The 13,489-nt window shown below is 37.4% G+C and overlaps 1 protein-coding gene across 1 annotated transcript in view; it reads right to left on the reverse strand.

The window, feature by feature from the left end:
* The window catches only part of CDHR3 (cadherin related family member 3), a 28,884-nt gene extending 19,133 nt beyond the window's left edge, over window positions 1-9,751 (reverse strand). The window contains exons 1-3 of the mRNA XM_072401674.1: window positions 9,677-9,751; window positions 3,215-3,402; window positions 1,936-2,104 (exon numbers count right to left, since the gene is read on the reverse strand). Coding sequence (XP_072257775.1) covers window positions 1,936-2,104; window positions 3,215-3,402; window positions 9,677-9,725 — 406 coding nt within the window. The 5' untranslated portion in view covers window positions 9,726-9,751. The remainder of the gene's footprint in view (window positions 1-1,935; window positions 2,105-3,214; window positions 3,403-9,676) is intronic.
* Window positions 9,752-13,489: the final 3,738 nt, after the last annotated feature.

Below are 13,489 nucleotides of genomic sequence, written 5' to 3' on the forward strand. Positions count from 1 at the left end.
AGTAATTTTACACTTGAGAACCTTTTAGGGCACATTTTATTATACACCCTCTGGCTTTCTGTGCCACAAGCTTTACTTTACCCCTAGACCCAAACCTTAAAGACAATAAAATAATAAAATAAAAGATATTAATAAATGTATTTTCTAAAAAGTGTACAATTGTTAAAGCTTTGGATGTTCCAGACAACCTTTACTTCTAATTTTGAATAAATGAAAAGAATATTTACAAGTACAAGTAGGCTGCCTGTTGGACAGCCTGGATTTCTACAATGCAAATTCAAACAGAAACAAAAGCTGATAACCACCCATTGTAACCTACAACTGATCCCTGTAATACATTAGAGTTCAAGAAAACCTGTAATAAGATAATTATAGAGGCACCTACTGCTAATGTCCCCTGTGAAAATGCTAGCCTTTCGGCTGTTTTTCTGACACTTTGGTTTCGGACCTTTATATCTCCGACCATAAACCCAGACACAGGTAGGTTTAAAAACAGTATAAAAAGAACATAAACTGTGGCAGCTTCAATATTTCTGTCACACCAAGCATACTGGAAAGTTTATCTCTTGACAAAACTGTTTTTTAATTTTGGATCAAATGAAGAATACTTGGAACCTTTTTGTGTTTCTTGTTTGATATGTTTATAAAGGTTTTTTTAAATAACATCACACCAGGGTGGGTAATGAGAAGGAAGATGGAGGAGGCTGTGCACAGGAGTATTTAGTAGTGGATGGGCATTAGAGAGTCAAAATAGTCTATTATAGAATAACCCCCTTACCAATAAATAATAATGGTGGCCAACCCCTAAATTGAAATACCACAAAATCAAACAGGGTTTTATGGCCATATAATGTGTGTTGGATATTACACAAAACAACATAAATTAGTACAAACATATAATACAAATCTAAGTAGTAAGAGTGCCCTCCCCCCATTTCGTAGTCCTGGGGAACGAAGGGCTTAATCTATACAATTGCTTATCTGACAGTAATAGCTAGTTGAGTTTAATTCCCTTCCTTCACTTCAGGGGTGAGGATGGAGGTTACTTGAGGTTTACATGGCTCAATTTTCTGACCCGTTTCACCCTTAGGCTTCTTCAGGGGTATTTGTGAGACTGGAATAGTGATGTCACTTGTATTGGATATTGTATGAGGAACGTGGAAGTATGTGAGATCTGATATTAAGGATTCTGCTTGTTAAACTATGAAATAAGTATGTGGCTTCTTTAAGAAAATAAGAGATCCAGTGCATGCTGAAAGAAAGGTTGCCTCCTTCTTCAGCATGCACTGGATCTTTTATTTCCTTAATGGAGCCACTGGAGCCAACAGGAGACCCCCAGTGCTCCATTGGGGGTCTCCTGTTAGCTGAGAAGGGTCCAGGGCCCTCATGCATAGTCATACTTTGGACCTCTCTATGTCCGCCCCTGTGATTTTGGCAGATTGGAAAGCCAGCACACGCTGGTAAAGCCTTCCAAAAGAGCAACTAGAGACTGACTTGTGAAAAGTAACCTAGAGGATGTGGGGAAATGGGTGATCAACAGAAAAGAAGGAAAGTCTTAAAAGTTTTCTGAAATAGCAAAAATCATATGCTAACCTAAAAAAAGGTCACATTTATTTGTCTAATAATCTTTGATAAAAATTAGAGGTTAACTAATTGCCCTCCAAGTTTGCTTTTCTTCAGGAAATTGCAGCAAACAAAAATCAAAGTGTCTTCCATTTTCTGATAAAATGTTACTTGTTCTTCTTGAACACCTCATTCTTGGTGCTTTCCAAAAGCAACATAGCTTGCAAAAATGGAAAAGGCTGGAACACTTGTCAGTTTTATTTGTTGTCTGTGTTGCTGCTGTAGATAACGTTATTTTTTTTTCTTTTTTTTTTTTGTCTGGTGACAAATATGATGACCATGACATGAATTCGCCATAAAACTGATACTTACCTTGATTTGCTAGGCTGCCCAGGAATACTGGGGGTTCATTGACATTGGTGAGCTGAACAGTTAATGTTTGCAGTTCAGTAGTTTCTGAGTCATCTTCCATATATATTTGTAATTCAAAACTATTAGGCATTGTTTCAAAATCAAGGGGTGGAGTGCCAGTGGTAACCACCTGTAATAGAATAGGATTATGTTCACAAAATTACAAAACATGTACATATATAACATTAATTTTTTGGAATTACAAGAAATATAACATTCACGTAAAAAATGTGTTTAGTTTGTATATTAGAATTGTAATCATATTGTAATTATTAATTTTTATATAAATATATAATATACATGAATTTATATGAAACCCATATGAGATAGCAAAGTATGTGATATTTTGACTACATTCATTACATGTACTACATACGCACAGGTATGGGAAAATTACATTTTTTAGTAACATTGAGCTTTTAAAATGTAAAATAAACACAACAGCACTAGAACTAAATGATGTTTTAATGAGAAGCATTAAAAGTAGAATTATGCTTTGATTTTAAAGGTTCAGGCTTAAGGCTATCATCCTCATTGGGTCTTCATTACATAGTGACTTAATGACTTGGACTAATTATTTGAGTTTACATTTCTTAGATTTAAATTCCTTTGGTGGTAAAGTCAGGATGAGGGATTGCAGTGGCATTTCTATCCTCACAGGTCCAATTTAAGGCACGGGTGTAACTACTGTGTCCTGGGAAGAACTGCCCTGCAAAGTCCTCCATGTGAAAAGAAACTGCCTAGGAGAGAGAGAATTAAAAACTGCCATGGGCATTGTCGTGCAGAAGCCTGGAGAGAGGCGAACACTGCATAGATGAAAGAGAATGGCTCATGGAAGTTTCCCATTACTTTCCAGACAAGCTGATTACACATACAAAATAATATCAACTATTTGAAAAAAAAAGGTCTGTGAAGACCTGCAGGTCAGTAATATCCATTGCTTTACTAATGTTGTGTAAAGTAATATTATCCATCTTACAACTACCCAACTACTACTGCCCACCTACTTTCCACAAAAACATGGCTGGCCTGATTTGGCTGTAGCTACTCCCTTGCTTCAACTGATTTTTGCAAATGCAAACCTTTTGTGGTAACAATCAAGGATTAAACATTATCAATGTGTTTAGAGTGCTAGAGAACCTGTAAGAGAGTTAACAATGGTTTGAATGAGTGAATATACCCCATCATCATTTAGCTGAAAGGGAAAGAAAATTAAAATCTGGTATACAGTAATACTTACATTATATTGAGGAGGACTGAAATCCACTCGAAAGGCTTTAGTTAGAGGACTACTGTTAATTATTGTAGGAGGTACTGTTAAGGCCCTTGTAGAATTGACTGAGAATGTATACACCTTGGTGCCAGCTGGGGTGTTTTCCTGAACAGTAGTTGTGCTAGGTAGTCCATTATACAACAATGTGCCTCCACCTTTATAAAGCAAAAACCATCATGTTAGCAAACAAAAAAAAAAGATTATATATATATATATATATATATATATATATATATAAACACTGCCTAAATACATTATACCACAAAAAGAACAAAATGGCCTAGGAGGAGCCAGTGAAAGCTAGAATAATATTGTTGTCTCCTGTGCAATCCCCTGCCACTAACAGGGTCTGTATCTGCTGCTGTAGAGACAGATTAATTTCCTATTGTCTTTGCCTTGTGTCATTTATGTAAGGTTAAAATAATTTTCCTTATTTTTTCTCTTCCCTTTCTGCCAAGGCGGTAAAGACAAAATGGGAGTGCAGAGCTCCAGAGGCATACCTACGTGACACATCCCATGAGACTTCTGACTGCTCATTTTGTCCATGCCTGATATTGGGCATGCGCAGAAGGGGCTTTTTTCCACATGGGGAAAAACATGCCAATCTCATGCATGCTCAGTGAGATCAAAACGCTTTTTTCACATTTACAGCAGACTACATCACCCGAACTTGGGCCTATGCAGTGCAAAATCGAGTGACATATTTAGAAGATGAAAGAAGACGGAGGAAGATGGTGACACCTCGTGCTTTCTCCACCCGGGGATAAAGGGATTCCAGGACAAAGTGGGACCTGATGCAGGAAAGCTACAGAGGGATAAAAGGATCTGCGTAAGAAAAGGTAAGTGTTTTTTTTCTGGTTTATTTCCGCTTTAAGCGATTTACCTGAATTTTCTGCTGTTAAGCAACACAGTAAAATTTTCCCACATATTTGGTTTTAAAAACTCCTTCATTTTGTTCACAAATTGGTGTTTGTCTCCGTAAGCCAGCTGTTGGTAGACAATAATCTCTCTGTCGATCCCACATTGTACGCCACTGCAGTATCGCACCCTGTTTAGTCATGGGCAGCAGCAGCAAGCCAGGAGGTGCAACTAGCCTCCCGAGGCTGAGCGGAGGCTTGCTATAGGTGAAGGGTGCGGCATTAGATTGGGGGACTGGTGCTGGACCGGGGCCTTACAGGACTGCCTGCATCTGAGCACTAAATTAAAGGACAAGCTAATCTGGTATTGGCAGCATTAAACCACACACAAGACAAAGACACTCCGGAACAGTCTAAGTAGGTCTAGAACTAGGAATGAAGGCAATGTCCCACTCAAAGGTCTACAAAAGTTCTTGGCTTATTATATGTATGATATATATATTTCTCTTCCCTACATATGAGATATATACACATTCCACAATCCTACCAGAAAGTGCCTCACAATGTATAAAGTATGGCAATTTATAGGCAGGGCAGGTACAACAAAAGGTCAAATATTTGTTCATTATATTTGCTGTGCCACAATCTGTCTGGTCAAAACAGTTGCCATGGGGAGACAATTTGATTACATTTTCCTTATTAAGTACTGTGGAGAAATCTGGGAAGCTAGAGACAGAATTGTTATAAATGTGGCTTATGGGGAAACAATACAGCTACTGCATTCTGTATAGAACATGGCGGTAATGGGATGAGTAGTAAGGTACTATGAAACAATAGATACAGGGCACATGAAAAGAAAACCACTCAGGTTAATAGTGTGTGCAGTTACATATTAGCTGTTGTTTGGAATTATGGTCAAAGGGCTGCAGTTTACAAATTTTCTACTTTCATTTGTTATATAATTTCACACTAGTCTGTAGTAAATCACCATTTGTCATCAAGACAAGGATTATAATACAAATGTAATCACCAGACAGTCTGAAAACAAAGGTGCACAAGGAAAATACTAAACTGTTAAGCTTACAGTGTTCACAGAACAAATAAAAGTAGGAATGAAGAAAGATAAAAAGATTAAACATACATTTTAGACAGATGTTGTAATGTTGTAATTAATTTATTAAAAAAATGTGTTTTGTAAAGATTTGTAAAGATGTAAAGTATTTATGCAAGTAAATTTGTATCATATTTTTTTCAAAGCAGAAAAGGGCACAATAACATGAACAAATCCCATTCAGCTCTCTGTCTATGGTACATGCTAACAAGAGAAGAGTACAGAAAAAGAAGGATAATAATTAGAGTGTTCCCTTCTTTGTCAAATCAACATGATGAATGTGTGATCTACACCATATTGTGCTGGTGCTGCAACAAAGGTTTGTGGTCTGGCTATGTTGTCTGGGAAGGGTGCTTGGAAGTTCCTGTTGGCCAGGCAAGACATACATATGTATTTTCACTTGGAACGTATTTTCTTGCCTAGGGTTCAGCTTTTACACCAGCAGGCTTTACACATTGTTGATAGGCATATCTTTAAAAGGCAAAGAGTTAGAAGATATGGCTTTTCTTTTTAAAGGTGATAACATTTCTGTAGTAGAGTTAAGCTACATACACACTTCCAATTATTATCGTCGGAAAACGAACGACGAACGTTCCTGCACGATATATATGAACGATCGTATAGCACCGATACTGCACATAGAGGTAACGACACGATCGTTCGTAGATATTGTACACACAATAGATACGATCGTTTAAGCGATAGAGGAACTATGTGCACGACAGGAAAGTGAACGGACGTTCGTTCATCACGCATGCTCTGAACATGGACGATCAACTAACGACCGTACACACGAACGATGTTCAACGATCGTCGTCCAATCCGATCATTCGTTTCCAGCGACTTTCCTCGTTCGTCTGCGTCGTTGGTTACTTTTTTACGAACGATTTTTTGCCCAATCGATCGTTCGTCGTTCGATTGGAACGATAAAAATTGGAAGTGTGTACGCACCTTAACCCAAATACAGTTGTTGTCCTGCCTCTAACAAACCCAGAAGATGCTAAAAGTGTAAACTGCCTGGTGGTTATTTCTGTTATAAATGTGACCCGCTGTATCTAGATCATACTAAACCTAGGTACACACTTCCAATAATTATCATTAGAAAACGAATGATTATAACCGATCAACGATTATGCACGATTATTTTGAACGATCGTATTGTGCACAATTCTGTACATGCTGTATCGATACGATCGTTCAAATATAATCCACCAATAGTGTACACACGCTGGATACAATCGTTTGAACGATGCAGGGAGTGACATGTAAAGGAGAAAGTCTATTGCAGAAACATGCACGATCACTGAATGACCGTACACACGATAGATAGTGAACAATCGTCGGCCAATCAGATCCGCTGTGACAGTCAGTCATTTCCAACGACAATCCACGTTCGTCCGCGTTGTTGGTCAGTCATTGGTCACCTTTTTTGTGAACGATTTTCGGCCGATCAGACGTTCGTTTCCAACGATAATTATTGGAAGTGTGTACCCAGCTTTAGTCTGCATTCAGGTAAGCTGTCACCTCCGAAGGAGAAACTAAAAGTCACAAAGGGAAAGTCCTGCAGTAAAGCTTGATCCAGACCATCAGTGGAAATAGAGAAAACCATTAGCTGTTAATATTGGCACCTTGGCCAAACCTACAACTACTTACTGTGATTTCTATTAAAATCCTGTACAGTAACATGGAGATTTAAAGTGACCAAATTTAGTTATGGGTAACATACACAGAAAATAATTCAGTTCCCAGAATAACTTTGCATCATTGACTCGGTTTACTAAATGAGGTGACTTTCAGCAACATTCAAGCAGAAATCAGGTTTGATATATTTCTTTACATGGGATTGGGTGTTCTTTGCATAGTGATTTTTCACACATTTATCTCTTGCAGAGTGATAATTCACTCTACTAACTGAACAGCCTAAACTGCTTTGGTAACTCAACCCTATTGTTGTGTGAGGTCTGGAAAACAAAATGTGTACATGTGTAAATGAGAGGTTGGAGTGATTATTCCTAGGTGCTGTAGAAGTCAGGCAGGGTGGTTTGTAATTATTGGAGTTTTTGGGGTTGATTTAGTGCAGTGGGCATATTTGTCTTTATATTTTACATAAAGGAGTTGGCTGTACGCTCTCTCACATGCTGCTGACATTTGACTCTGGCTACAGAAACCTGCTTCTTTCTTTTACTGAAACCTAGACAACAGTTTGCTGATTGTTTCCTAGTGCTAGGACTTATGACTTCATTTGAGAAGTAGTGAAGCTCCCATATATTTCACATGAAATGGCTTCGTGCTGTTGTCTAAGCATGACACTAATCTGACATGTTACCGGTGCTTTGTTCACTGTTATTTACACTGGGATGCATGGAAATGCAATGAATGAAAGCTTTAGTTTTCTTTACTGCTGAAATACAGTATAGCTAATTGGTAAATGCAAACATACCTATGTTCCTTATGCTTTGTAAAGAGTTCATTTCCCCATGTCAGTCCTTGTAAAGAAAGCTAAAGCCGCCATTAATTTACATTAGCCATTTGTTGAACCAGTGTCAAAATGAACATATATGGCATCATTGGGACATACAGCCTTGGGTTGCTACGATTTCCATAGTGCAGAACCTCTTTGTACTGCCAGTAGCTCAAAACATATAAAAAATGATTTTATAAACTACAAAACACACAATAAGCCTGATTTATTAATCCTCTCCAAAACTGCAGAGGATACACTTTCATCAGTGAATGTGGGTGATCTAGCAAACCAGCGATGGACTTTTATGCCAGGAATGTCATTTTTTAGCAAATGTTTTAAATCCTGAACCAGATTCATTCCAGTTTTCTTTGCATCATCCAGGTTCACCCATGATAGTCTAATTTCTCCAGAATTCATGAGTTTTAATAAATCAGGCCCATTATGTCACTGCGCTAATACCTGCCCTTAGGTGAATGCTCACATTGCATGACAGCTTCATTCTCAGCAAATGTTTTAAATCCTGGACCAGATTCATTCCAGGTTTTTTTGGATCATCCAGGTTCACTAAGAAAAGTGTATCTGCTCCAGTCTTGGAGATTTTTAAATAAATCAGGCCCAATATATCGCTACAGAAAACCATGATATCTACAAGTGAATGTTTTTTTATTCACTTTCCTTGCATTAGAATATTGTGTATGGCCACTGCCCAATGTGAAGACTTCACTCAATGTCACAGATCACGGTGCACAGAGTATAAGAATCACACAACTGAAAACAATTCACAGATCCCTGTGTGGAGTCTAATCCTTACACAAATAGTGGGGGGAATGAAAGCCTCATACAAATAAAGAAAATGTATACATCCTAAAAATAGAATCCTTTTTAAAAAGATTCACAGATGCCAATGCAGTAGCTGTAAACCCTACACAAGTGGAAAAAGTGTACGCCATAAATGAAAAGGATTCACAGATTTCCATGTACCATGTATTCAAGTTTCCCACAAATGGAGGGGATAAAGAGTAGATTTCACACAATATTAGAGGATTCCCAAATTAATGTATGTTTCACATTCACATTCTTTCTATTCATGTGATCATTAGCTTTACATGAATCTAAAAATATTCACAGATCTCCAACTACAGACTATAATCCCCAAAGAGTGAAAGACTTCAGGTGTATATGATGCCTGGCTATCTAACATTTAATTTATTATCAGTGTGGAGACTGATACACCCATGTCTTACACTGAATACGTACCCGACAGGGCTGAGAATGTTGGTGCCTAAAGCTCTTTGAAATTGGCAGATATTAGCAATGTGTATGACAAAGATATGAAACAGCAATCTGAAGACCCAGCCATGATAGAATCAAGGACAGAGAATGAATAGTATGAATATAAATGAAGAATGAATATTAGTGATAAAATGTTATCATTCTTTAAAACAACTATTAGAACTTCTACCAAATACCACAAGACCCTCAATAATTAGAGTTTAAACATTAGACGGATGCACATTCCACATAAGGTTTTACATTTATTTTCTGATGATAACAGAATAGAACAAAATAAGATGCAGCTCATCAGAAATATGCAGGACCTACCTAACAGGTGCATTCAAATAAAGTTAGAACATATTATATATGAATAAAAGCTTAAGTTAAGTTAAGTTAAAATTAGACAAAAATCCCATTCATAGATATATCTGGTTGTCTTGTACTGGATACATATGTGACCTTATACTGCACTAACAATTGGGAATTTCTATGCATGAAACTAGAAAGGACATAACAGAGTTCTCCATTCCACATCCTGTATATTACCCAAAATAAAAAAATACACATGTGTTTTTTATATTTCAATGTTAGGTTACATATTGAAATATAACTAATTTAGTTTCTTGTTGCTTGTTGTATAATATAAAAAGCCATTACTCCAAGAAGCAGGCTATACTGTTCAGGTGTTTTACTTTGAATCTTATAGAAAGAGTTGCACTTACCAGGGCCTATAACACCCAGCAGAAAAAAGAGGAGTCGTACTTTCACCATGTTCACCTGAGAGAGTGTATTGTGTGTGTGCAGGATCACAGAACTGACTAGTGGAATGTCTCGCTCTACCTGCCTGGCTGTTAGCTAATCTCCTCCTCTGCCTGGAGAAAAGGCTGTCAAGTTTCAGATAAAAGCGTATCTAAGGGAGTACTTTCACATCACTCATACCTTCCTTCTAATTTCTCCTTTAACTTTTACTAGGTGCAGTATGTTCTGTCCAGGCAATATTTACTTGTTGACAAGGTAGTATCCTAAATGTCAGCAGCAGTCTTTATTATTAATGTCTTAACAGGCAGTTACAGGAAGAATGCTATAATGAACCTGAAGCAATGTTTTTCTATATGAGAGTAATAGTTGTGTGTATCCTGATAGATACACAAGTCCTGATAGGTTACACAAATTAAAATGAAAATTAGCTATTTCTATCAATAAAAAAGAAAGTCATGTCCCTGCAACAACAACCCAATTAACTGCAGAGTGATCTCACAACTCCTACAAAGCACTGCTGCTTACTGGGGTGCTGAGGATCAGCAGTTTATTATAACTCTATAGTGGCCCCATCCCGTCTTCATGGTTCCACTTAAATTGGGGTCTTACTGGTGGAGTATTGCAACTCAAGGCTACAGCCTAACACATCTTGTATTGCCCTTAGGTGGGGGTCACCATGTTCTCTCTTGCTCTGTGTGCTGGGCATGGGAGGAACGGGCCGCCACCCTTTCAATTTTCTACAAACATGAAGTTCAATTTATGTTTTTGGTTGTTTGTTCCAAATAAGCGTCTTAGAGCCACAGCCATCATTTTCTGGGGGTCAGCAATGGCACCTCCTTTTTTTTAAAAAATTACTCTATAGAGAAGAAGGTGTTTTCCACCAATGATCACCAACCTACTTAATGCCAAAGGTCAGAGGACAATTCAAGGGGGTGATTCTCCCTGACTGGGAGTCAGGGAGAATCTCCCTGACTTTTGTGTCTGTAGTTACACTTTACCTTTACTAGACATGAGTATGACAGAGTCTGCTTGCTATAAATGATGCAGATTTCTCTTGTGGCACAGGGTGTACTCTTGCAGCTTTTTAGAACAATCAGAATGGGAAGACCCACAATGATCTGCAAGAAGAGGGCTTTTTCACTTATAAGTACAAAACTTTTTCGTAACTATTTTGCTGTTATTTGGATGCTTTTAAATAAGTATTGTTTTAGAGTACAATACTGGGTCGATAAAAAGCTGCATTAAGGATAAATTATCAATTTCAGAGCTTTGTCTAGAAAAACACAAGCTATACTATTGTTCAGCAGGTGTTTTACACTCCATGAATAGAAAATGTGACTGTGGTGCCCTCTTGTGGAAGTTAGTGTCTATAGAGTTGCCAAAATTATTATTTTACAATATATCCTGTTGTATTTTTTCCATCAAGTTTCAAACTTCATTAAACTCCATTCCAAACATAATTTCCTTATTAATTCCTCTAATATATTGTATGGTAAATATGGCTAATTAATAGACATATCTTTGAATTGGCATTTTCACCCTATGTCAGTGGGCATACTATTCCCTACACTTGCCCCACATTTGTGCCAGGACTACTTTTTATGCCGCAGTCTTGAACTGAAGGGGCTAACATATCTTAAAACAGAGACATCTCATAGTTGGTGTATTCAGCCAGCACTTAAAGTGGTTACAGTATGCAGGGTTATATTTACTTAAATATTAAAGATGTTTAGGATAAATAAATACTAAAACTAGTGCATGTTCTTGATTGAAGTTATCACAGCAGAAAATGAAACTTCAGGCCTGAGCTGTAGAAATTCAGATCTTTATTACATTTGGCTTATTTAAGGAAAAAAGGGAATGTTACAGCCATGGAGTATGGGAAGGGTGAATCATTCATGTTAGTCAAAATGTACATATTGCTCCCTGAAAGGACACACTCCTGTTTACTGAATGCAATCTGCAAAAATAACATGTGCTGCACGGAATTTATAAACCCCAAATTCCTATTTGCATTTGCCTTGTTCACAGGCTCCAGGAAAGGTAAAACATCCCCAAATGATAAATACTACTATTACATCTCTTACATCTACTACTAATGATAAACACCCCCTTTGTCTTTATATATATTGCCAGGACAAATCTAGGACACACAAGGTTGCACCCTCTTCTTATTGATAATGGAGCATCTTACCATAAGAATATGTCAAATTCAATACAATTAGGATGCAAACAACAATGAAAGTTCTCCATACAGATGACATGCTTTGCTATATAACAACCAACCACAGCGCTGATTTTAGGGTGGAGCAAAATGGGCAACTACCCAGGGTCCCCACTAACAGAGAGCTGGAATGCTGTGTATTAGGGCTCCCCCTTTTGATATTGGTTCTAATCTGTCCCTGCTCAGCTTTATTAGGAAATGCCATGGCTGACAAAACAAGGGTAAAAAAAGTTAAAGATCAGTCTCTTTTATTGGCACAAAATATCTGAGGGATTAGGATTTTATGCACACCTTAGAACAAGGTGCCCACAATTTTTTGGCTTGCGAGCTACTTTTAAAATGACCAAGTCAAAATGATCTACCAACCATGGTATTTGGATTTATTAATTCCTGTGCGTTTTTATTTTTATAGAGTTTATTTTGAAAGGCAGGGCTCCCCAATCTTCTCATGTTGCCTTTGCAATCTACTGGTAGATTGCGATCCATGTGTTGGGCACCCCTGTTTTAGAACCTTTCCCGACACATTCTAAACAGGAAATGATGATGACACATACTTGGTGGAAATGTATCTGTATAAAGGCAATATTGGAATAGATCTATGCAATTACAACAGAGAATTCTGGATTTACTGTAGACAACTGCCTAGAGATTATATTATTTTATATGATGAGAGGTTTGACTTGCTCATTTAAAAAGTCTTTGGCAGGACTTAAACATAGCTGCCCAGCTTCTCATCCCCAGACACTGGAAATTGACAGGTTCACCCAAGACTGGAAAATGGAGGGAAAATCAGGGAACAAATCAGGGAAATGAATAAATGGATGTTAGATGTCTGAAATAATTCTGACCATTATTGAAAGGTTTGGGCAAACTGGATTTTATTAAAAAGTACAGACGGCGGTAAATCAATATTCTCATTGTTGTGAATAATAGCCACTTTTTTTCTTTCTGCAATATGTCTTGGCAGTGACAGAGCAGCAAGGGCTGACTATAACAATACCTCCACGTAGAACTCCTTTTCTTCTCTTCTTTATTCCTGTTGGCTCTGTAATAAAGTAAGCATGATGTTAGACATTATACTTTATAGATTCTCTGTATATATACATTTTGACTTATATATTATAGCATCATACGATAGTAGCTACAATTTTCATCTTTTGTCCATTTACCCCAGGGCACTCAACAATAACCACGTTATTACATTGTTATGAACTTTCATGAAATCCTGACATATAACACATCTTGATATTGTGTTTGTTTTGATGAAATTATTAAAATGCATGTAAGGTAATTTTTTAGTTTTGGATAAAGTAGGGAGGGGTAATTTCATCTGTCAAATTTGTATTGCGGTATATGTCCCTTTTGGAGAGATCCCTTTATTGTACTGATGAATACAGAAGATGAAGTCACCAGCACTCCAAACTACAGTATTCTTGCTTTATTGTAAAAACACTGTCACAACTTGTTTGAAAAGCCAATGTTTCTGGGCCATGCAGGGTCTCTTCCTCATGGCAACACAGTTGGTCAACATAAGGTTTGTTTGCTGTAAGGA

Source organism: Pyxicephalus adspersus, chromosome 2 (genome assembly GCF_032062135.1).
Source record: "Pyxicephalus adspersus chromosome 2, UCB_Pads_2.0, whole genome shotgun sequence".
NCBI classification, from domain to species: domain Eukaryota; kingdom Metazoa; phylum Chordata; class Amphibia; order Anura; family Pyxicephalidae; genus Pyxicephalus; species Pyxicephalus adspersus.